The 26,512-nt window shown below is 42.5% G+C and overlaps 1 protein-coding gene across 5 annotated transcripts in view; it reads right to left on the bottom strand.

Moving 5' to 3' along the window:
- The window catches only part of BCL11B (BCL11 transcription factor B), a 96,704-nt gene that overhangs the window by 32,005 nt on the left and 38,187 nt on the right, over positions 1-26,512 (bottom strand). For 3 of the 5 annotated variants that reach the window (XM_026111335.2, XM_026111336.2, XM_064512096.1), the window contains one exon: positions 21,439-21,654. The exons of the other annotated variants lie outside the window; for them this stretch is intronic. In XM_026111335.2, coding sequence (XP_025967120.1) covers positions 21,439-21,654 — 216 coding nt within the window. The remainder of the gene's footprint in view (positions 1-21,438; positions 21,655-26,512) is intronic. 5 annotated transcript variants of the gene reach the window in all.

Here is a 26,512-nt window from a genome sequence, read left to right as displayed (position 1 = left end):
AAGAAGGGTTTGATTCCAAAAGATCCCAGAGCATGCTATAAAGCTATATTTGTTGTGGAAGAGCTCCCCCTTACTTCTTCACTCTCATGTTTGCAAAAAGCACCAAAAAAAAAAAAAAAAAAAAAAAAAGCTATCACAGATAGGGGATTCTTTCCTGCAATAACAGGACATGAAACAAATGCACACTCAAATACAATTAGAACAACACTGGAATATTTTGACTTCTCAGCACTATTACTGTTTCTAGCATCAAGGAGAGAGTAAGTCTGTTTGTCTTCCACTGAAAACCAACTCAAAGCCACACGTTCGGCATTGCACTTAAATGGAGAAATGATATTGTCACGGTGGGAAAAGTGAGAAGGACCATGCAACTAAGTCACTCCCAGGCTTTGATCATTCCTTCTTAGGACACCTAAGAGAAGCAGGGAGGAAGGGAGCTCCTTTGTGCCAGGTTGAGGAGTCACATTAAAATGTCTCTACCGCCAAAGTTAAAATACATGTACTCATTAAGGTAATTGAGAGTGCATACAAAATCCTGTTCTTTTATTATGTCATCTTTAATAAGGTTTGCCACTACAAGTATATAGTTCCTGCTAATGCCAGCTGGGTATAAGCAAAAACAGGAAATGGCCAACACTGAAACTGGGTAGAACTTTAATACGATTGTTCAAGAAGGAGACACTGATAGGGACACAACTGTGACTTCAAAATGCCACCAAATCCCTGCACATGCCACATCAAGGCAGTGGAACACAAATAAGGTTTTGCCTGCTGGGTTTTGGGTTGCTGGTTTTTGGATGTAGATCCTGCTGCAAGGAGTGTAAACAAATCAGTATGTTGCTTTGGTGTTTGTTCTCAATAGCTTGAGCTGTACTGTATCCCTATCAGATTTTCTACAAATTACAAACGACACTTCTCATGAACTTGGGTGAAGAGACAGAGAGAGATTCCAAATGTGAATTATCAAGAGAAGACCAAATCTTCAATGATGTAACTTACAATGTGGGGCAGATCCTGCACCTACTCTATAATAATGCCAGAGCTAATACATGACAGCACCTAGCGCACAGGAAAGCACTCTACAGCACTTTATGTGACTCTATCCAAGTTCCACATCAGCAGAGAAAGCCAGAAACACAAAAGTAGAGAGAGTATTACCAGGATCATTATGAAGTCCTTAGTAAAAGTCCTAAGGGGCTCCTTAGTGAGTAGAGGAGCTGATGAGGAGTTCTGAGGTCTAAATTTATCACTTAGTCCTCTAAGCAAACCTGAAAGGTTTGATTCACCACCCACCCTTCATCAAACCGAGAGTAGGGTTCAGTTCACACACACCCTCGTGAACTGAACCCCGCAGGGCTTGAACGGTTCTAGCCAAAACTGCAGTAATGGCAATAAAATCAGTGTTTTGTGATAGCTGACAGATTAGGTTATCTCTCTCCAACTGTGAAGTGCATTCGCTCTACAAGGTATGTCCACTGTTTTCCTCCTAGGTCTAAGAGGGCATCCCTAACACCTCAAGGCTGAGTGACCCATGTTCTGGACTTTCAGATTCTATTTCGAATCTAGCCAGAATATGGAGGACATGGAAGAGAGAGCTGGAAGGCTTTTCTTATGTCCATCACATTAAGAAAAAAGCTCTTGCAGGATAATTGCACCATCTGAGCAATATAATCAATGTACAAACCCTATTCCTTTTCATAGGACACCAAAGATCCTATCTTACAGATTCAACATGGTTAAAATTAAAAGGAGTTTGAAGACTGTGGACTGGAGGTGTTCAGAACACCTTTACCAAAGTTTCTTGACAGCTAAGACAAGCTGTATTAAGAGCTGTGTTCCAGTGAAGTTTTCATCAGAAAGACTGTGTAAGAGAAAGACAGTTGTCTAGGGATCAGGGACTTTCCTGGTACCCATGAGACCCAGATTCAAGTCCATATTTTGTCTGAGAGAGAATGATCTAGGAAGAAGATGCTGAAACAACATTGATAATGACCCAGAAACCAAGAGGCTTGAGCCAAAATATCATGGTTTCGCCTAAAAAGACTGACCATAAAATTCCATTTCACAGAAATATCTGAAAATTTAGGTTTCTCTCCAGTCAGAAGAAAAACACAATTTGGAATTTTAATAACTGATGCAAAGTGAACATGTGCTATTCTTCTTAATTCTCAGGACTCCAGTCTGTAAGTACAACCTCACAGAAGTCACAGTAAAGTTTCTAGTGGGTCATATAAGCCACAATTCCACACCTAGATCATGTATTTTTTTCTCAGAAAACCAGTGCTAGCACCCAAAAAAAGTGAAGGAAGATGATTTTTTCTGGGCAATTTCAAACTCTTTTTGAACCACGAAGTTTAAGTTCCCTTAGTGGAAAGCCAAGTAGGAAGGAATACTAGTGCATTAGCAGTAATAAGCAATAGAAGGAAAGAAGGTAAAATGTACTTCTAGAAGTCTTTGAACTATAAAAACCAAACAAAACACAGACAACCTGGAGACACCAGCCAACACTAATCTCTTTTCGACTTTTTGTTTTACTTTGTTAAGTGTAGTTTGTACTTTCTTAGAGTAAAGCATTTATTATCCTCCCTAGGGAAGAAACATCACCTTGCTGAAGTCACTCCTTTCTCTTATGGCTGAATTGTCACTTCCCTTCTCAAGGTGAAGAAAAAGGGTAATATCCACATACTGCAGTATTGAGATCTCAACAATTTCAAGAGACTACAAACCTGCCTCTCAGGCCTGGTGGTGAACTGCATTGCCTGAGGGAGAAGTAGTGATGAAGTCTAGAGACCTCTTCAGGGCTGACAACTGTATCACAGCAGTCAGAGGCAATCATGGACTAGAGCAGCCAGCAGGAAAGGGGATTGACAGTGACCAAGAGACTGGAAAGACCTGGGAGAAGGCAGACCAAACATTAGTAATGCTAAGTCAATACTCAGATTGCTAAATCTATGCGTTACACAAAGGACCTCCTTTGGCAACCGTTACTCAAGATGAGTAACGTTTGTTCATGCTGACTCCAACGAAAATTAAGTGCCTGAGAAACTGCTACCTATACTGAGGAAGGGTATGTCTTCATGGTATCTGGCAGGCTGACAAAGGCTCACCCTGCCTGTACTCCAACCTGGCCAGACACAAGCCAGTATCAATGCAAAAGACACGTAGCTGTGGTTAGTACAACACCAAACCCGAGCTAACAAGCCCTGCAGAGAAACAGGGCTCGGGCTCAACATCCTCACTCACACCGCTGTACGGCTTCCGGTGTAGGGCTGGCTTATATCCAGTTGGCTTGAAGCATGGGCAGAACATGCTCATGTCTGCTTGCAAAATACCACGCACACCTACCTTAACACAGCTCTGACTTTTGCCAAGAGGTTGAAGAAATGAAGAAATCCCACATAAAGCAGCCATTCTGGATTCTTGGCTTCTTCAAAACCCGAAGATTCACACTGTAGAGCCAACCCCTGTTTGCTTTCCTAGCGGGTTCAAGGTATCAAGTACTTAATCTCAAAATAGAATTAGTTGTATTTAAATGTTTTAGATTTCTTCTCTTTAAAAATTTATTTCTCATGTTCTCAGTCACAACAAAATCTAGAAGGTGATTTTCAAGATTTGATCAGGAATGCTCCAGTATCTCTATGCATATGTTTCAGTCCTCCTAAGTAGGAAATTTAGACATACTTTTGTCACACACTTCAACTCAGACAACCTTGCACCAAAACAGTCTGATCTTCTGCAAGATAATTTGGTAACTGCTAACCTGGTTTGCAGGCCTAATCCAAAACCAAAGCAAATCGCTTTCAACTGTATATTTACTCTAAGCCTGTTGTTCATGTAGCGACGTGACCAGAGCAGATGTCTAGAGGCTGGGAACTTACTAACCAAGCCTTTACCCAAGCCCTTTTCTCTTCCGGCCTGTAAAATGGTCATACTTACCTGTGCGGGTTGATTAGGAGAAATGACAAAGATGAACTATGCTACATAATCTCAGGCAAGTTGTAGCATTTTTAAGGATCATCATTCCATTTCTAAGCCACCAAAAGATTACACTTCAGAGAGCAAAAGAGTAAAGAAACAGTGCACTCTCTGATCCCTATGCAGCTTAACTTCTTAGGAATCAACATGTCAACATGATGGCCACTATTCACAGATAACAAAGCTGGCCAATGTATCCTGGTGCTTCCCAATCAAATCCGATCGCTACACCCATTGCCAAAAAAAAATGACTCATGAAATGACTAAGAGGGATGGGTAACTGAAAAGCAGAGGCTGCAGCAGGAGTGACACAATACGGTGAAGTTTGAATTCTGTCGGGGAGCCTGGCACTGTTTTGTGTATTTTATGTCCTTTTCTCTTTGTGAACACAAGGTCAACTCAGTCTGGTGATTTTATTACCTAGAAGAGGGGAATTCCTCCTTGCAGCAGGAACCTCATCACTGCAAAGGAAAAAGTTAAGGCATCCAGAGTGACAACAAAATGTTAAAACAAGTTTGTGTATTAGAGCTCAAAGTGGCACTCAGAAAGGCAGCAAATGACAACTGAACCAGAATGCATCCTTTGCTGCTCACGGTGCACAGACAGAAGAGAGAAGTGAGCCAGGAACAGGGGAATGGCAAAAATGACTGGACCATGCCAAATTTTCTCTCACTACCCTTGCCAAAACACCCTGTTGTCTCCTGAAATACAACTTAATGGCAGCCAGTGAACAAGAAGCCCAGTCTAAGGCCCACTGAATCAATAGCAATTGATTTTTCTGATAACTCCCATGGACTCTGTCTAGATCCTGCCCCAAAAAAGCTCATTCGTTCCCTGGCTGTCACTCAATTATACTTCTTCTTGAAGTGGATCTCCAAGGGTTGAATTCCTCTGAATATGTAAGTCTATTCACAATAATCCTGTCTAAGTTCTTGCACTGCTTTCTTTATCGGCATACCTGTTTGCCTGAGATTAAGCCTCACGTATGATTAGCCCTTATACATCCCCACTACAGAGACACACGGGGGGAAAAGGAGTTGGCCGAGTTCACAGAGGGATTGTGTGATGGCGGCAGCAGCAAGAAACCCCAATTCTGCTTGATTCCCAGTTCTGCATTTGAGCTGAAAAACTACCGCTACTGCAATGACTTGTACTTTATTACTAATTGTTTGCACACTTTTAAAATTAGAAGTGCTCTGGGCTCCTCAGGATGAAAGGTTCTAGCTAAGCACATATTGTTCTTGTTGTTGTTATTATCATTAAGATTATTCACAAATAGAAGTGTCAACGCAGATTCAGAACAAATTCTGCTGAGGCTCATATATCTTCCAGGCATCTATCCATGCTGTTATATAGAATTAAGGTGTGAACAGGGAAAGCCATGTACCTAGTCAGTGCTGTGTTTAAGTGGCCTGCCAATTCCAGCTAATCACCAAGTTATTTACTTCTAGTTTATTAGGCCGAAACTGCCACTAGCTGTTGGCAGCCTCTAATATTTACACCTTACTTTCCTGGGGTCTCTTCAAGTACTGCTGTAATAAAAAAGCCATTTCTTCCAGGTTTAGATGCAAGAATTAACACACAGAGCACCATGCAAGGCCAAGCCAAATTCTGTTCTCAGTTACAAATGTGCAACCCCGTTGATTTCCAATGGCTTAATTTGCAATGGTCTTGAGCTGTTGTACCTGACAGCACAATTTGATCCACCGGTTTCACAGAGAGGAGTAACAGCAATACCTCTTATACACTTGTGAGTATTTTAAAACATTAACAATTGGACAAATAAAATCACAATCAATGGCCCACAGTCTCACTTCCATGGTATTCAATAAAGATAGGAAGAGCAGTTCCTCAAAAATTAACCTAAATTATTCTCATTCACTTTATATACTTGTACAGCTTTTCATTTTTCAGTATTTGAGCACCTCAGAAATTTCCACATATTTATCCTAATAGTACTCGCATGAGGGAGTGAAAAGCTGTAACTCCTTACTGAATTGCTGGGAAATTTCAATGGAGAAATTAAGGGACTTTCCCAAGATCACAGGGGAAATTCTATGGAGAAACAGGTTGGATTTAGGTTTCCCAGACTGTAGGGAACAGGACCTATGATACAAAAATCCCCTTCTGTTGTTAATACTTTTCACTCAATACCCACAAAAAGAGAGCAACTTCTCAAACCCACTCATAATACTTCTCGACCTGGATTTGCCTTTTTTAGCCACATACATGGTCCTTTCACTGATACCACTGATATGCCTGGACAGGAATGCCTTCTCTCTCCCAGCTGCAAAGAAAACCTGTTGTTGGTCTAGTAACACTTTTTCCAAGGAATGTTCACTGTGTATAGTGTTTTCCTTTGATTTCAGATGCATGATTAAAACTTACTGTCATGCCCTCAGTTGTGTAAGGCCAAGAGAGTACCAGCCCATGCAGACAGAACATGAGATTTCTGATGCTGAGCCTCTGATCTGAGTTGCACTTTGTGCTCTATACGACGTTCCCAACCCCTTTACACCTTTCCGACTGCCAATACTAGGGAGTTCCACAATTTGCTTAGGACCAGACACACCTCTACTCCTAGGAAAACCTGCTAAGAAAGAGACAGAGCAAACCAATACTGACTCATACCACGTGTACTTATTCAAGTGACCACTTCCAGAAACAATAAAAAGCTACAGACAAGCCCTATCCTGCAAAATTTACACATTCGCAGCTCGGTATAGGAGGCTAGGTTCACTGCAATGGGGAGAAGCCACCATGTTATAAAGGATAATTTTCTTTACACGTTCTCTTAAGGATGTTTTCTCCAACTTTCAAATAAGGATGTAGAAACAATCGGTCAGGAGACTACATCAAGAGACCCTAAAATGTATCCCACGGAAATTGAGTCTACCATGCAGTACAGACTGACCAGTAAAGGCACTAAGCACATAGCTCAGTGTGAGTATCTCACCAGCTAATTTAGGATTGTCACGTTTGCATCACGTACATTGTAATGTTTTTCCCTACAAGAAAATAAAGCTTCGAAGAAAGTGAAGAAAGGAAGAGAGAGAAAGAAGATAAAAGTAGGTTTTTGTTTTGCTATAACCTGAAAACATGATACGGTAGGGAGACAACTAGCATTTATTTTATTTCAGTCCACTTACAGATTTCCAGGCACCTTCTGAGGTATATCAGTTGGGGACTCTTGAGATTATAGCACAGTCAAGTGGATATACATCAGGAAAAATGATCAGAAATAACTAAAAGGGCAGGCTTTACCCCAATACGCAGAAAATGCAGCTGCTCAGTCCACTATTATCTGTGAAACATAAACCAAGGGTTTAAAAAAAAAATTAGACTTGAAATTAATGTCATTATCATCACATCACAAACAGAAAAGCCAGCTAAAAGTAAAGCAAATCTCTCCCCTATCTCACCTGTCTGCTCTGAGATGAGCGCCATCCAGGTACCAGGGAAAGGGAAGGCCACACTGGAAGTACTGTCCTTTGGTGTAATTTTTACATCACTGCAGTACAGAAGCTGATGTAACCCGAGCTCTGGGATGCCAGTACCCACTCTGTCCTTTTGCATGACTCCAAACCCTCTCCCTGTCCCTTTCATCCTCCGTCTCCCCACGTCTCTCTTCTTCCCTCTCTCTCCTCCCATATACACACATCCCAAACCAGCGTGAAGACAACTAGGAAGATTTGTGTTGGACTTTACATTTGCTTTTGTCAATCTGTGAAACAGCTTTCTAGTCATAGGCATTATTTGAATGACGACTTAACATACAAAGCAAATGCAGAGGCCATTTCACAAAAAATTCAAAGCGACTAAAAAAGCTAACTATTTTTTCTCTTTCACTCACAGTAATATTGGAGAGTATTTTAACAGTCCAGCAAAGGTATTTTAAAACGGACTTTAAAAACCAAGGTCTCTGCTCTTTGGAAACACTGACAATCCTATTGCAGCTATCAGAAATGCCTGCCCTTGGCCAAAATTCTTCCTCCTCCACACTGACATGCACTGGCTGCTAACCTATTCTTACACACTGGCTGGGGAGATGTATTTGAAGGGCCAAGAGGACCCTGCTTGTGAAAAGAATGTAAAGCATCATACGTTACTAAATTGGAGACCCCATGTGAAAAGATACTGTTTGTACCTGCTTTTATCTAAAAAGCTCTTTCTCTTATTGTGTGCAGGTGGATGCCATAGCTGTCTGGAGGCTACAAAAACTGATCCTGGGCCTAGGCAATTCAATCTTTTGCTCCTTTTGCTGCCTGCTTTCCACAAAACTGCACGAACTCAAACCAGCACACTTTGAGAAGCATTTGACCTTGCTTGCCAGAAGTGCTAGAGAACTTCATCAGTCCAGAAGCAGAAAAGAGAACGGTATCAACTTAACTTTTTTTATGGGTTGAATTAATTTCAGAATCAGGGCAGCACATGCAGTACCACTGGAAACTGGACTTACCTGCCCTTGGACAGCATATCGACACAACTTTGTGGGTAAAACTGAGACTCAATTCCTGTTTGCAATCAATTCATACAGCGTTTCCTGGAGTTTGTCAATTTGAGGATAATGCTATCTTGTGCCTAGATATTTCACAACCAGAGAAAAGAAATACCTGGGATACATGATAGGTGTGTGACTTTGAACTGTATTTGGCATCTAACATCTCTCTTTTGATAGACAGCGATATCTCAGCAGCCTGCTCTCTGAGCCAGTGCAGACAAGGAATGGGCAGCACACGTTCATCAAACTAACATCTGCTTTCAATTCTCATTTATAGATGTGGAATCTTTTCAACTGGACATTAATCATTCTCTACAGCAGCAATTAGATACTTGAGACAGATCAGAACAAATCAAATTAGCCTTATTTATTAAACAAAAAGTCCTCAGGAGTAAATAAAAAAGACACCAGACCATCCTGTGTGTAGCAGCATAAAAAGAAAATTAAGATCTTGAAACTCAGGAGTCTAAAAGCTTTCAGGTGCTATTTTCAAAGCCTCAACTGTAACCAAATAGCAGAGGGCTCTACTGCAGAATGCCTTGTGGATTATTTTAGCAATAAGGTATAATTGAAAGGATTAATGTGAATGTAATGTTTCCCTTCCAAAAATTCCAGGAATGCTGAAATGACTCTCATCTGCGCTGTATGACTCATGTTTTTAATGCTAGAACTTCATTTTCACTTCTGAGGAATTCAAGCTCGGGGAAATGTTACCACAGAAATACTCATTCAATTGACAAAGGAAAATCTCTCTCTCTTTTGCTGCGGTTTAGCCCTAAGAATCACATCTTTGGAGAATCTGGCTTGGTTCAACTTCACATAATGGACATCCTGCACACCAAGAAGAGAAACCACTCTCTCCGAGGGACAAGAGATCAAGGAGATCACTCTGAGCTCAAATCCTTAAACCAGTGTGAACCAAGCACAGCAGCTTCCTGTTGCTGGGCTTCTCCTGCTTAACATGGCAGGCAGCTTGCTGCAGGCAAGATGGGGGACACTCACTGCGTGGGACATTTGCATGGGAATTAGTAGCAAAACATTCATAGTCTTCATGACAAATCCGGCCTAGCCTAGTGGAAGCTGCACCACACATGCAGTGCTTTCTTCCTCTTTCTTTTCTTCCAAACCGGGAAAAAAATGCTGCTCTTTTTTAACAAGGAAACAATGTAGTGTGTTTGTTACAGACAACTGGCAGTGCCTAAGTGGAGAAGAGCTCTCATCATCTAGATACATATATCAGCAGCACTTGGGTTTTTTTTGTTGTTGTTGTTTTTAATTTACAATGGAGGCTAAATGTTAAGCAGATTGGAAGTTTCATGACAGAAAATGTCTGAGAATGGCATTACAGTTTGGCCTTCCACACGCAAAACGATCCTCATCTTTCTAGGCAACATGATCACGAAGCTGATCATCTGTTCCCATCCAGAAAGCCCCATCTCGTGGCTGGTAGCCTCTGCACTTGGAAAGGTCCGCTTAGCGGAGAGCAATTCCAGAGGAAATCCCAGGCACCGGGAAGGAAGGGACCATAATTCTGCTGTGTGCCACGAAAAAATGTGCTGACTCTTTCATCGTCTCTCCTCTTAGTACCTATTCCGGGTTCCCATCAGTGGGAACAGGGTTTGCACAGGAAGGAAGAACATGCTTTTTCCAGTGAACCAGTCCGACCTCTCCTCCTCCTTCGGTATCCACAGCCGAGCCTCCTCCCAAGCGAACTCCTCCCTCTCCCTTCCCCAGCTTCGCATACACCTGACTATAATAACAGGCGAGATAACATCTGGGGTTAGCTCATTACATGTTTATTACTCCTTTGTTTATTTCTTCATAAATATAAACTGTTGTTACCTGTGCAAACCTGTGCATCCAGCCCCGTTCTGGTGAGCCTTGAAAGCCCCAAATTGAAAATAGCCTAAAGATGTGAAGAATCACGGTATGACAGTCCAAAAGGCAGCCAGTTAGCCGAGGTATTCAGAGAGCCATTGCAACATACAGCATGTACGTAGGGTTTTATATTTCAGATTTCCTGGCTCGGAGGTACTGTGTTAGCTAGTCAGATGTCGTTATAAATAGCAGCGCCTGCTAACATTAATCACAATAATTTGGCGATGTGGCTACCAATGTGAAATTATGAAAGGCACAGGTACCTTGCAAAGCCAAGCCCCGTGTATCACCGGCCAGATCGTTTATCAGCCAGGGCAGAAAACCTTTCCTCCATGTTCTGTGATCTCATGCAAACTGGAATCTGAGAGAGAGAGGCAGGAAGGGGCCTTGTTTTTTGATTTGACTTGATTTTTCATTTGGTTCAATGTAACTTTAAGAAATATTAATCTGCTCCTTCATTTAATTTCATCTGTACCACTGGCCAAGAGAAATGCACTAATTTATAAGTTGAAGCAAGCCTTGAGATAATGTCACCCACCATTCATCCAAATTTGTCACTAGCATCCCATTAAAGCCGTAATTATTTTTTAATTAAAACTAAGGAAGCTGGCATGCGTGTGCCTACTTTATACATCTGTTATGGGTTAAAATAGCTTTTAAAAAATGTTTTTTTAGACCGCAGTCTTTTGTGGCCATGGCCTATGCCAAAGAAAATGCAAACTTGCTTATTTTCTCCATGGGGCGCAACACTGCCTATGTGTGCCTGAACAGATTCGACTGGCCGTGAAAAGAATTCTAAATAAAACACAAACATGGAATTTGGCAACGCCACAGAAGCGAGCTTAAGACTAATTCCAGCATGCGGACGGCTCTCACACAGCAAGTCTGGCTCCACTATAAATGAAACCAGGCTCTGTAAAATCGCCAGTAAAGTTTGAGTTAGGATTTAAAGAGACAGAGCTCTTATTCCAAGATTCGAGGAAAAAATACACATGCACACACGCACATACCCCAACTTATTAAGGAAATTCATACTGGCCCAATAAGTCTGCACATTGCAAGCTGTGTTTACTTTCAGCAGTCATTTCCATTAAAAAAAATGTAAAAAAAAAAAAAAAAAAAGGAAAGAAAAGAAAGCAAATGCCCTTTTGACTTGATTTTTAAAAGGGAGATCTAAAAAAATGCTGCAATTATTACTGCAGGGACCAGGGGCAGAGACAATAACGAATGAAGGACCTACCTGCGGGGAAGCAGAAATACTCTATTAAAAAAGAAAGCAGCAGGAAAGCTCGGGGCAGGGCAGGGCAAGGGAAAGGTGTGGATGGGGAGAGCCACCGCGGCCAGCGCAGCCGCGGCCGGAGCAGCCTGTCCTCCTCGGGGAGCCCAGCAACCAGGATGTTGACTCACCGTGACTCGCTGGGAGGGAGGTATACGCAATATAGCCCCGCTCCGCCAGGGAGAGGGCGCGCAGGACTAACACCAGGGCAAGGCAATCCCATGGGTAGCCCTCCCCTGGCAATCGCAGCCAGCCCGAAGAGCCGGCCGGAGAGAACAAAGACATCTCCGAAGAAAGAGTGAGGGTGAGGAAAGAGAACACCAGCATTCCCTCGGCTTTACCTACTAAGCATAAAACAAGTTTAAGAAATCCTAGCTTGTAATCACAAGACATGGCCTGGCAAATTTAACGGGAAAGGGCAGGAAGCAAATTAGTTAAAGCAGTGACGGTACCGTCTCCCACACATCTTTACTCACTCTTACAGATCTGGATGATATCAGGCCACAGAATTAAAATTAAACCTCAAGTGCCCACCTCAAACCCTGATCATCAGTCTTTTCCTCAAAGAGCGGAGAGGGGAATAGCACATTTGCTGGCTAGAAGCCTCTAAATATTAGAAGAGCTCAGACATTTACAAGTGTACTCAACTGCACTAATGGACTTTGACAGTGGTGGTGGAGGGACAGGCGAACATCGCTGTAGCTTTCGCACTGCTCCTTGTGGAAAATGTGCAGAGAAAGTACGAAGGATACTTGGGGGGGAGAGTTTTAAGAAATTTAATATATTTAATATTTCACAACTATTCTACGTATCTGTTGATCGTGGTAATACAGGGTTTGGCTTCAATAGGCTACAGCGTTTTCAAGCATTCCACATCGCCTTTCACAAAAGAGGCATTGGTTCAGTTAAAGGGGGAGACAAAGATACAGAAGAATTTCATTTTTTTATTAAACTATATGAGGCTTTGCACAAAGGTAAAGTTACTCACTAATCTTCTCCTCACCATAGGCAAAACCACAATGATCCTATTCTCAGTTTAATCGGCAATTCACACATTTTTGCAAAGGATTTGGATTAATCAATACGTAAACACTCAGACCTAATTTTTGGACAGACTTTGCATTTTAAACCTGTCTGTGCCATAGCAAATGAACTCACACTCTTTCTGTCCAACCAGAGGAGAGGAGAAAATAACCCAAACTTCTTCTAGAAGATGCATACTGAAATAATAACAGTTCCCTTACAAGCAAAAAGATCTGCTGTCATGCTGAGGTCTTACCAAGTCCCATTAATTTTTATTTTTTACCGTGCTCACTGTGGACACTTTTAAATGGTATGTCTTTCCCAACAGTACTCTGATTCTTACTTAAGTCACTATACTTCCATGGCTTACACAAACCAGATTCTCTGCTGACATTATGGCACGATGCCACTGAAATCAAAAAATGTCTCTTAGAAAGATGCTTGGCTAAGTACCCCGTGTGCTACCACAGTCAGTAACGATCCTTCAGTGGACTGATAGTACAATATGCCCCGAAAGCACCACACTTGTCAAACAGCCATGGAAGAGGTGTATGGATCAGTCTTACATCAGGACCTCACACGAAATAATCAAGGTCAACATGGAACATGTAAGGAGACAGCCTGACACACAGAAAGAACAGGATGGAGGCTCTCCTCGAATTTCCAGGGGATGGACTGAACATAATACATTTATAATTGGCTCTGAATGGCCAAGTGACAAAGCATAAAAGCTGCAGGTATGTTGTGTAAACTGGCCTCTCTCTAACCAGAGATTCCTTATGTTATTAGCAAAGATAATAAATTAAAAAGCACTGTTTTATGGTGTGATTCCAAATGCCTGTGTCTCCCCACCGCCTTGCTTAGTGCCCGCATTAACCTCATTCCATAAGTCCCAGGACCTCTGACTCTTACAGCTGAATTCATAAAAAATGTAAGCCCTTGCTATGTGGGATTTTTGCCTGCTTCCTTCCAAGTGCATATTTTACTGACTCATTGAACCTGGCTTTCCCAATTTGTGCTGCAGCGGATTGCATTGCCTGGAAGAGGCACCCATGGAAATGGATTGATTAAGAAATAACAAGAGGAAGAAAAAAAAAGATAGCGAAGGCACATGCCACACTCTAGCCCACCAGATTCCTGTACGTATTGCAAAAATGCTTGTAAAAAGCCTGTTCAGAAGAAAGCAAGCACCAAAAAAAGTATGTTCCCAACAGTTGTTTACTGCTCTGTAAAAAGAAGGACCAACATGTAGCCTTGTGCAACACAGGAGCACAATGGGGCACGTGCAAGGTGCACCAGCATGGCTTCTTTCACTCAAATCACTTTCTGAACATAAAGCATCCCATCTGAGCACAGAATTCTTCTTTTCATCTATTTTTACGAAGCACTCAGAAAAGAAAAAAGAAGCCAGGTCCACTGAATCAGGCAGCTCTGGTGGGACATGGGGTAACTTTCTGCAGAACCATTCTCTGGCCCAAACCTGAGCCACCCCAGGAACATGTGATCCAATTCCTCTAAAAAATAAAATAAAATAAAGCCATTTCACTATGAAATGTATGATTCCTCTCTGTTGCCTCTGTCTTTTCCACACTGGCTTGTGAACTAAAGAGCAGTCCTCACAACTACTACCAACACCATATGCCATGGTTTGCCCTACTTCCCTTTGACACTAAGAGTTATATTTGTGCACGTAAGATTTATCTTTGTTCACCCACACTGGACAGCCGAGTTGACTTCCTGGCGCACACACGCACATATGAACACATCCGCGCATATCTGATGGAAAGTGAGAAGTGATGACAAAAATCTACTGCTGAAGGAGTAGAAGAAACCTCATCCTGAACATGCCAGGCAAGGTTGTATAAGCTAACTGTTTGGCACATGCTACGTACAAATGAACAACAATTTACTAAGAGGAAGAATAATTGCAAATATCTATGCCTAGGACGTATGTATTAAAAAAAAAAATCAGCTCTTAAAAAACACAGTGTGCTGCTCAACCAAATGGCAAGGTATCTGACAAATAACATTACCCTGAATTTTGCTGCTTCATAAGTGATTACTTCCTTCCTTCTCTTTCTGATTTTGATTTTTTATCTTTTTAGGAAGTGTTCACCAAGAGGCATTCAGACAACTCCCTGAAAAGGGTGGAAAAGAGGTAACAGCAGGGAGAGGCTGGTCCTATACTGCAAATCACCCCTGATGACTACCCTGTTGCTCCTGCTGCAGGAAAATTCCTGGCCCTTTGCTGAATATGACCGTGCACCATATTTCAACTTCAAAAATATATCTGCTCCTTCTTCAGACAACTGACAGAAAAGTGTTTCTGGGTGTGATGGCTCTCTGCATTTATGGAGGTGCCCAATCCTTGCCTACTGTGCCCCATTAATACAGCCTTTATTGATGTTGATGCTTTCTGGAAATACGGCAAAAAAAAGCCAGGAAGAGAAGATTCTGATTTGTTTGCGTCTTCTGTCAGAGCAGCAGGCCACTTGCCAGCGGTGGTGCCTCTTCATGACCTATCTACTCACTCCCTTCCAGACTAATGATACTTCCAAATATTTAATGAATCAAGAGGAAAAATTGGGGGGTTACTACTGATGTGAGCAATGAGGCACAGGAAAGGAGCCCTGTAAAAAAAAAAAAAAAAAAAAAAAAAAAAAAAAAAACTACCCAATGAGAAAGAACAGAAATGTCCTTTCTTTGGTTTCTTGTAACCTCTCCTTTTGCCTCATCTCCCACTTGATACCACAAAGCATCTTCATGCTTTAACAAAGATGGATCACTTGCTGTGCAGTCCCATGGTGCTTACCTATACTCTGAAGTCACCTATCCCTAACCCAACCATCCTTCAGCAAATTCTAAAAGGAAATAAATTCATCTATTCCAATAAGTAAATTATAAAATCACCTTCATCCATCTTGTTCCTATATTTTTAAATTTGATTGTGGCCAGAGAATTGCTGGCTGGGAATTACCCCTCCCCCACTCGCACATACACCCTTTAAAAATGCAAAATCTAGCCCTCTGTTTCAATATTTCTGATGTCAGTGACCGGTGTCGGCTCTCCCCATACAGTAACTGCTTTAAAGCGCTGCATACAGCACTGCATTAAAAATTAATTACACATGCTATTTTATTGATAGTGCATAATGTAATGAGCACCAGCTGTGCTAAACATCCAAACTCCTTTTTAAGACAGCTATAAAAAAAGAAAGAAACTGCACTTCCAAATGCTTCTCCTGTCAGAGGAGAAAAACAGCAACATCTTGGATGGATTTGAAACAGGATTCTTTGATTTAGTTCTCCATTTGGAACGTTTGAAGAGTTCAGACTCTCGGGCTCAGCGTAGTGGTATGCGATCGAGTTAACTCTCTAAATGTTGGAGCCATTGTCTTTACTGCAGGCAATGTTTCCTTGAACCCTTTTGTCTTGAGACTACTAGATTCACTTCCACCCCTTAATATTGCAATTAGGAGCCTTGCTTTTTCCTTGGATGTCTGGGAGTTGCAGGCATCCACTTTTAAGCACCTTCAAATATCACTATTGCCCCCGCTGGTTCTTAACTTTACATAATTAGGGCTTACAAAGTTACACTGATAGGGTGTCTTTGGAGAACAAAGCCTAAGTCACATTTAAATTGCCAGCACTGCTGCCCCATGCAGCACCCTAATTTTAGCTGCCTCTTTGCTGTCTTAAAGTCCCTTCGTCATCTCTTGATAAATACACCATGTAGCCGAAAAATAAGTTTGTGATTAGGTAAATCTATTTTGAGTTTAGATCTGATTTTAATACCTGGTGAGACAGAGGAGCTGCACAGACAGACAGGTCGCATATGATTTTAATACTTGGATAGATGGATGAACACACAGATTGATAGATAGATGAAAAGACCGATACATACATACAGACTGATGCATTACTGTTTTCAGGATATACATCTCTCATACATCCCTGCACTCCGTGTCAATTCTACTACAGCATGCGTTAAATATTTCACTAAAATAAATAAATACATGTAACCACGACTAATAGGGACATCTCTGCCGACTGTTAGCCAATACTTTATGCAAACTTTTTCTTTATGCAGCAAAATGAAAAGATACATTTGCAAATGGTCTCATGGCAACTATAGGTCTTTGTCTGCTCTCACATACATATCCCCAATTCCTCCTTCTCTTCTCAAAAAAATACCCAGAGCTGATCAGAAATCGAGTTTTGGAGGACTTTTTTCTTTTTTTTTTGAGATTCCACTCAGCAAAAAATGAGAAGTAACGTATCAGCCATCGTCCTGGGACTTGATGAGTTAGGAGGTTTTTGCTGGATGAGTCTGCATTCTCTGCTCTGATTACTGTTTTGTTTTCCATTGATCCTCCTGTGTTAATAAAACCCAGTCTGGAGTGAACAAAAGCTTGCTTCTTTTTCTAGTATGAAATGTGCCGAGCACATACCATATCATTAACATAAAAGTTTTTTGAAATAATACTGCTTTCTAGACAGACTGTATTAATTGCATCAAGCTTTTTACAGCAGGGTGGTCTAATCGAGCTCTTCTCATTGGCTGACTGCAGTTATAAAACCAACAAAAATTGAATACTCTGATATAATTGAAGGAGGGGAAAATATTCTTATTAAACCTATTATTTGCCTACAGGTACTGCTTTTATCTTTACTGTCGCCTTAACCTTTGCCAAGAAAACACCAGACTAAAAGATGCAGTAAGTAGAATTTCAGTAGTCAAGTAAATTGATACTAACTTTACAAGATGACTATGTGATTTGCAGAATGTCCTAATGACTAATACAGCTGATTCCTTGAATTAATAGGAGCTGGTTCCACTTCTCTGAGCTACGAACCCATGCCTTCCTCTATTTTAGACCTTTAACTTCACAGTCCTGTCCATTAATCACCCCTGCCCATGCCCACTTGCTGTTTTTATAAATGCAACTAAGTATCATAATTGCTTTCCACCTCCTTCTATCAGCCTACATGTGGGAAGGAAGCAGTTTCACTGGTTAGCTGAATATATGTGTATTAGACAGATTTAATTATCTTTACAGAGGTATATAAAATCCTCACTCGTGGGCCCAGGTCCAAAGATGCTGGATCAGGAATATATCTAAAAGCAGGCATAAGGAATAAATTATTATCTGTATCATTACAATCCACTTTGTCTTATGCCAATTAGAATTCCATTTCCAGGGCTTTTGCACTGTAGGATCTTCAGGGCAGGGACTTTTTCCTTTGGAGAGCACATTGTAAAGTGCCATGCACTCCTGTGCTGAGATTTGCAAAGCTCGTTTCTCGTTAACTTTAATGGGAAATGGGCATCCAAATCTCTTAGGCAGCTTTGACAATTTAAGCCTTAATGTACAATATTAATAAATCAGCATCATAAAAAGAGCCTTATGAAGATGTATTGTGAAAAAATAGCCCCACAAAAAGCATCGCAGTGTATGTGTGCATGCACAGAGGCATATACTTTTCCTTACATAATTATGTCTCTCAACAATCATTTGCATGTCTCTGTTATGCAAAAAAAAACCTGTGTGCATTTTACAGTTACGCTAAGCAGTTGCAATTCACTGAAACGAAATAAAAAGCAGGCTCAAAAAAGCACCCTAATCTGGCAAGGGGTAAAGCAAAATGAATGCTTTGCCCATTTATATTTTAGATCCAAGCTACACAACCCTGTGAATTTCATGACTCTATTCCAACTTCTAATTAAATAGGCACTAAAAACATTTAAACAGGAGAACCCGATTCAACAGACAGAAGCCTCTGAGGCAAAAAATAAATAAATAAAGAGACAGAGAGATTGTTCCAGTGATATTTGTAGATATTTTAAAGAATCATATTGAAAAACATAGACCTTTACTCGCAAATTCCTCATCCTGTGGTGCCTTGAACTCAAGGAAAAGAACAAATACAGAAGGGACCACAACCAGCAACTAGAGAGAGACACAGTGGACACACAAGCAGGCTTCCCAGCACCATTTACTATAACTACTATCCACAGCACATTTTACAAAAATCAGGAACAGCTCTGAATGAAGCAGGATGACTCCCCTTTTGCACAACTGAGCACTACTTAGCAGTACACTAGGCAATTGCTCTTATCTACATCTGAGATTTCCAAATGCAGTGTTTGCATGTGAGTATCCCACATTCCACAGGCAGCCAGAAGTTTAGATTCTCCAGCACAAATTGCTGAGATTCTTAAGGACCTGATTTGTGAGCGCCAAGCAGAGATTTGGGAGTACCTGCAACTTCAAGTTTTTGGATTTGCAGCCTGTTTGAAAACTGTATTGAAAAACTCCAGGTCCTGACTTAAATGAATGCTGAAAAACAGGAAAGGTAAAAAATGATGAAGGAGGGGGAGAGGCGGGAACTGTTGATGGCTTTTGTTCAAAGAAGGAAACAATTCCTCAGAAGCAAGAACAGGGCTGGCAGAATAAAAAGCTAATCAAGTCAGAGAGGCAAGCAGATCTCTAAAGCCGTAGCAAAGTGACTATTGAAAAAAAAGGGGGCACAACACAGGGACCATCACTAGGTCATTACTCAATGCATAGAAATCACTTTTCTTTCATTTCCACAAAACATTTTGGGAGCGAGAAAGATCCTGTTCCCCCTGCTATAGGGTTTTAATCAAGCCCAGCCTCATCTACAGCGAACGCTAAGGGAGCTAAGAAGGGCTTACAGCAGATACAAGTCTCCTTTTCAAGGGGAGAAAACGTTTCTTTCAAGCAGAACTTGACCAACTACTGTCATAAACATGTAGCATGCACTCTGATATAACCTATTCTCTAAGTGCCATAGACTGCCGCAGTAATTATAGGAAGCCAAGATAACAGGTCTATCGCTCCACAGAGCTGGCATCGTTCTCTGAGCAAACGGACAATTCCAAAAACTAACAGTGCAAGACTATGAAGTGAGAACTGAAAGCAGGTAAAGTACAAAAGCCTTGTGTTCCCATGTTCTTTAATGAGCTATTCCTTCCTCCCTTTTCTATTTTTAGTTTTACTTTCTTCCCTCTCCACTAGCTGTTGGTATCAGAAGCAATTGGGAACCACGGGTATCCAGTTCACTGTTACAACTACCTACGTATCAGAGATACGCACGTGTATACTGTATCAGTGAAGACAGAGAAAAAGGAAAATATGAGATAAATTCCAGTTCGTTTTACTAGTTACGGGGAGGAGGGAAGAGGGGGCACTCAGAGAGCAGACAAGGGGGCGCTCTGACTTTCTGACACCAAGTTCATCACTTAGAAGAGCCCATTTCTACACCCATTCCAGGCCAGTATCAATCTACTGAGGTCAATGAAGCAGAGCCAGATAAAACAGCATCCACCCCCCACGATGAGTACAGCAACTTGGATAGGAAATCAGACAAAATCCCCTGGATGCTCTGACTGTGCTGCACGGTGTAACACATTGCTGCAAGCCCAAGCTCATGCCCCAGCCGAAGAGGCCGTGTGCTGACTGAGCCTCACCCAGAGGGCCATCCATGGTAGCCTTCCACGAACCACCTGTGTGTCGCATACAGGTCTAGAAAAGGGCTCTGCAGAGTGTGTTCAGCCTCCTCCTGAGAATATTTTGTGTTTCAAGACGAGGTTTCCAAGATGCAAATTTAAATTCCTTGCAAAACTTTTTCTCTTGCCTTACTGCATCAAATAGGGATGCAAAGGGATATTCTCATGAGACAAAGTGTGTTGTAGCCAGGTGGTACCAGTGCTTGTGGAAGGAGCTGTGCAGAGCAGAAGCTCTGCCAGCTTCAGGGGGACATAAGGGGCCATTTTCTGAAGGCTTTACTCATGACAGTCCTTGCTATCTGTCTAAATCCTTTGGTCCTCATGCATTACTTATCCAGCATCACTCTGTGGACTCCCTAGTAAATCCCCATGCATGCGTGCATGAATGAGGGCTGCAGATTTGGCCCACCACAGTGAGCCGCAAGTAAGCGCTTGAGGATTTTGCCACAGCTGTATTTTTCTTTTCAGCCCTCCCCATTTTCACTTCTCCAGCGCTCAGTTCACCACAGACCCAGTCTTGCAACTAAGCCACACTCAGAAACACCCACTGATTTCAAAGAGATCGCTGGGTCTGAAATGGTGGGGTCTGGCAACAATATGTCAGTGTCCTCTTTGGCTAGCTCAGTGCACCCTCATTTCCACATCACTTTCCCCTCCTCGTGGTGACAGAAGTCAGGCATCCAAAAGGAATAAAGGAAAAGAAAAACTGATGGGGGAGAGGGGAGGGATTGGTGGCAGGTTACCAGGGAGCATTTTCTGAAAGCGAGGGAGAAAACTGCATGGAGCACATACATCCTGCGTGCACATGGACTCTGAGGAAAGCCTTTAATACGAATGATTAGGGGGAAAAAAAGACCTCAGATGTTAAATGTTATCCAATTAAGCTTAAAATAAACAGCCCAGAGAGATGAAATCTTGATACCAGGGTATCACGTTATGTGAGGATTCTCAGACATTTGTTCACAATGTGGCATAAACAGACCAGCCGCGGAAGCTGGTGACATCTGAAAGCGGGCAGACAGGAGGGAAGGGAAGGGGAAAAAAAGGAATGGAGTCACACACCCTTTCCCGCTCCCTGTCCTCCGTGGTGGTGGAGGGGAAAAAAGGAAGATGGGGGGAGGGATGTTCAGGGCACTTTCAATGCCTTCCCCATACAACCCAGCGAAGGCAGCTCTCCCACAGTAAAGATGACATCACTTGGCAGCACTACTGACCTTCAGATAGCAACAAAAAAAAAAAGCGTTTCTATTACCTGACAACTGACAATGACATCCAAATGTGCCTGACGTCTCAGTCTGAATCTCAGTCTGAGTCCCGCCAACTGAGACTGCACGTGCACCACAGCAGGGCAGGCTAAGGCAGGGCGGGAGAGAGGCCAGTGCGCGGAGAGGTGACGTGATCACTGATGTGTGAGGGTGGGAGGAGGCAGCTATGGGAGCCCCCGGCAGGTTTGCAGGCCTGGACGGCCCTGGAGAAAAAACAATAGAAAAAACTGTCAGTCGGATCTAAGTTTGAAGGGACAGAGGAGGCATCATCAGGGAAAACAGGCGAGGTGGAGCTGACTGCCTAACTCACTACACACTGCGGCTGAACTGATTTCTGGGTCAGGCTGAGACTGGCAAGACTCATTCCAAGGCCAGGGAGAAGAAACAGGCTGGGGAAAAGAGCAAGAAGAGACCTCGGGAACGGCAAAACCCCCGCGCGCTGCAGCCGTGCTCTGAAGGCACGCCGGGGCCGAGGGGCCTGCGGGAGGGGGCACGGAAAGGGGATGAAGCAGGTGATGAGGGAGCTGGAGAGAGGGCGGACGCAGTGCGGAGGAGAGCTGGAGGCGCTTAACATCGCCACCAGCACTTGCTTAGGGACCAAATCAAAAAGGGGATTATTGTTTTATGGCTGTGTTAATGCATTTAACTGACACAAGACTGAGTAGGCTTTATGCCGAGCTACTGCTGAAACAGGCTTGACACACCAGCGCAGACAAAGTGCAGTGACTTAGAGCTCAAATGGCTTCACAGAGGTGCCAGGAATCAAGCTCCCAGAATAAAGCATTCATGGGCCACTGTGTTGCCTTCCCATTTGAGCTGCAGCCAGTTATGCATTTTGCATGCCCCGATTGTGCAGACTACTTCCCTACCAAGCCTTCAAAGAATGGAGCAACCTTTTCCTCATAGCTAAAAATTGATATTGTATCCTCCGACTACCTTATTTATTTTTAACCCATCCAGGAATCACCTGCCATTTAAAAGCTGTATTTAGGATTTTCTCCTGCTCCACTAGAAACACTCACTCCTCCTGGCACCAGTCCAAAGAAGAGCTCCATGGCTTAAAAAATGAAAATACGAGTCACAAATATCTATATACACCTGCACAAATACAGACAGACAGATAGGCACAAACACACGCAGGCACACACACACGCTGGCTGCCGCAAATGAACAGAGTTTTAAAGGGAAGTTGCGAGAACAGCACAGCTTTACATCCACTGAGCATCCAACCCTGTTTATTTAAAGCTATGCCTTCCATTTAATTACTAAATAAAGGGTAGCTACTAATCAAGGGCAGTTTCTAAATGAAGATATGTGGTGGAGTGGCCGCCATTAAAAAGCTGGCATTTGCCAACAGTTACCGCACAGTGGTAGATCAGAAACCACAGTTTCCCCCTGTATTTAGATCAGGAAATATGTGTGCTAATTGTGGGGTATCTTTTGGCAAATGCTCTCTTTTTTTCTTTAATGGCAGCAATTCTGCCTGCACATCCACGCGCACTTCGCGTAAACATGCAAACATCGTGGCAGCAAGAAGAAATATTTATCCATGCTCCAGCGTTAGAAAAGCAATGTTTTATGAGGGAGCTCCTCCACCTCGAGAGTCCCCATTTGGAAACTAGGCCTACATGTTGATCTGACAGCTACATGTGAGGCAAACGGGTATACTTCATCCTTGGCACAGCATCCAGCGCTCTAGTCTGCAAGGACTGCATTTGATTTTGTCGTTTATCTTAAATGGCTAAGAGACCACCAGTGCAAAACATTTGTGTGAAGCTTTTGCCAAAACCACAAGTGAAGAGTCTAAAATCCCTGTATAAATACTTGAGCTTCAAGCATCAAGAATAAAATTTGTGCTCTTTTTTGAGGACTGTTTTTAAATAGAAGCCATCTCTGTGGCTCATGGGACAAGGAGGGATTTTTCTATTTTGGGGGCTCAATTGTTTGGCTTTAGCAACTGTTTGATCTCCCTGGAAATATTATACAACCAGGTAACGATAACTACTATCTAAATGGTACCTGTGTTACATTCTGGGCAGGACCGTGAGCTAGGCACGTGGGAACAGATGTCAGACATGAGATTTTTTTCTGTATGTAGAGGAGCCGCTCCATCGCTCTAGTAACAAACATGAATAACAAGCTTTTCTACAGAACAAGGAAAACCTAAAAAAGATTCCCTCCAATTACCTAACAATTGTATTTTATACTTTTAATATTATAAAAATAAGTTGGCTACCAAGGCTAGGTCCAAACTGGGAGCTTAGAATCTGGTTTTAGAGTAGGACCACATAGCAGCTATGATTCAGGTTACACCGAAACATACCTGTGGCCCCACCATAACTAAGGGCACATGTCCTGCAGTCACTCGGCCTTCTGCACACCACAATGCTGTACTACAGCTCACAACAGGGTTTTGAAGCAGCCGGCCACACAGAGGAACCATGTGAGGCCCATCAAGTGCACCATTAACCACAGCTGCATTCATTTTAGCACAGAGATGCACGGGTCCTAGCATTTATTTTAGCACAGAGGTGCATGGGTCCTAGCACGCAACATTACCCTGAAAGCAACTGTCTCACCTCCCGTCCCAGTGGACCCTATCTTTCTGTTAGCGATGAAGTTGATATAACCTGCACAGCGCAGCAGCATCTGAGAATACGCTAAGAGCTCATCACACGGGTACAATGAGACCCTCTCTGTTCTCATCCAACATGCTTCCTCTAGTGTGGAAAGGAAATTAAGGTTTCAAGTAGGAGGTGTCTAATCGTCTGGGGGAAAGAGATCCTGTAACAGTCTTTCAACAGAGGTAGCAGAGGAACGCCAGCAATCTGCTTTAACAAGGTGCCTAACAAATTTATGGAAAGGACTATAGGATATGGTTGCCAGTGAAGAGATGGAACTGAATTTGTGACTCTCAAGGTCCCTTTCAGCCCTTTGACTTATATACCAGGAAATTTTAACAGTGCCAATCCAGTGTCAGAAAGGAAAGGGGAGGTAAGGAAGAAGGGAAGGAAAGAACAAAAAAGGGTTCTGGCAGATCTTCAGAGAGTCCCACCACTAATACAGCATCCAGTACCAAGAAACAAAGATCCCAGGGCTTCCAGACCAGAAGGCCAAGTCTGCCCCTATGAGCAACTTCAAACCAGGTGATGCCCCCTCTTCTTTGCTGCCACTTTAGGATTTGCTTTTTTATTTGTTTTTAGTAAGTCACAAATAACAGGCAGCCCTATAAAATCAGACAAAGTGGCAAATCATGAAGAGGGAAATTATATCCACTGGCCTCAAGGAAAGGGGTGGAAAATAGGAGGGCAACACTGTTAGATATGCTACACCTCTTTATAGTTATAGAAAGGTTAACAGTGGTACTCAGAAATACTGAGCATGTGTTTGCTAAGAACATGCCTGGGTTTTACCCCTCCAGCTCCTTTTTTGTGGGATTCTTCTGCATAAAGATTCTACCTAAAGCTGAAGATGTACATGGGGGCTCTACCCTTTTTCAGCTTAAGAGGTGACAGACATACATACAAATTAACAAACAGATAAAAAGATAAACACATATAGATGAATGGAAAGATGCTTGTCCTAAAGTGATGCTAAGAGTACTCCACTCAGCCCACACAGTACCAGGTGAGGGACAGGAGTGAGTCTCTGGAATACTATAGCCAATCGACCACATCATGTTGCACACTGGTTTTAAAAAGAAAACACTCCTGTGAGCCCCTGGCTGTCACAAAGGGCACAACCGCAGCCTGCACTAAGGGAAAACAGAATGCAAAAAGAACTGTGTTGCAATTTTGGAGGCTGTTTTGGAAAATCTGATCCAGTTGCAGTGAGTGGGCACACAAATGCAGTTCTGTATCTCTACACACACACTGACAGGATGTCGGAAGCTTATTTCTCTTCTTGGATCAGCACTGAGAAATCACTCACCTGCACTGCAGATCTCAATTACATATTCTGCATTCATTCTGCATGGATGTGAGAGGAGTTCTGCACATAGCATGAGTGTGAAACATGCAAAGGGACTGTCACAGGGTAGATAAAAGATCTGCATTGCTGATAGCAGAGGAGGATTTTGTCCTTATGCTTTAAAAAGGCTTAGCATATACTCATTGCATATACATGGCAGCAGCTCACAGGTTATGTTGACTCCCAGGCACTGCTAAGAGTAATTTTTTTGCTCTCTGCTATTTTTAAACTTGCAAAGAAGAAAATAAGGTAAATTGGACATGACCCCAGAAGATGGAAATGAGCATAAGAGCCTAGATGAACATGACAAAAGCCACAATCAAGGCATAAATTGCATCCTTTTGTTGTCCCTCTCCCTGAGCCTAGGCATGACTGGCCATATGATATGGTATATGTAAAACACCATGCTCCTCAGGCACATCTGCAGAAAAGTCCCTGAGCTAAGCACAAAGATGGAGCTGCAAGTAGCATTCACAATGTCCCATCTGAGTCGTTCAGACCAGGGGACCCGATTTTAATTTAAGAAATCTTGCTTTACATCTTACATTGTGTGTAAATGTGGCCACACGTAGCTATGTAGCTGGTGTGTCTCTCAAGGTGTTGTGTGTTTGCCTTGGTATGCAGCTATCTGCCAGCTGCACAGGCAGACAGGCAGGTGCACACACAGACATGTAAGCCACCTAACAGGACATGAACCAAGTTTTTCTGTGTGTCTGTCTGGTGATAGAAAATCAATCAGTAGCTCGTTAGAGACTAAAGTTCACTTCCCTTGCTAAAAAGAACTCTCCTTTAATAGAGAGAAAAGCATTAGTCTAAAGAGTGCGTAGCTAAAAATTCAGGGTGCAGGCTGCAGCCTCATTCCTGCCCTGTGCCCGTGATGGATCCAGGGAGAGCAATGCAGATGTTCTGAGTTTACATGTACCATTGTAGCAGCCTTGAACAGAGACATCCAAAAGCACAAGACAGATCTATTCCCTAATCTCTCCAACAGATTTTTCCATGCTTTTCCTAAAACAAGTTGTTTCATTCGTAATGCATCCTCTCATATGCACCATTCCCACCTAATATTTCTACCTAATCTTTCTACCATGT

The sequence above is a fragment of the Dromaius novaehollandiae genome, chromosome 5 (genome assembly GCF_036370855.1).
Source record: "Dromaius novaehollandiae isolate bDroNov1 chromosome 5, bDroNov1.hap1, whole genome shotgun sequence".
NCBI lineage: Eukaryota > Metazoa > Chordata > Aves > Casuariiformes > Dromaiidae > Dromaius > Dromaius novaehollandiae.
Note: the sequence above shows the minus strand (reverse complement) of the source record. Positions and strands in the feature narration are given on the sequence as shown.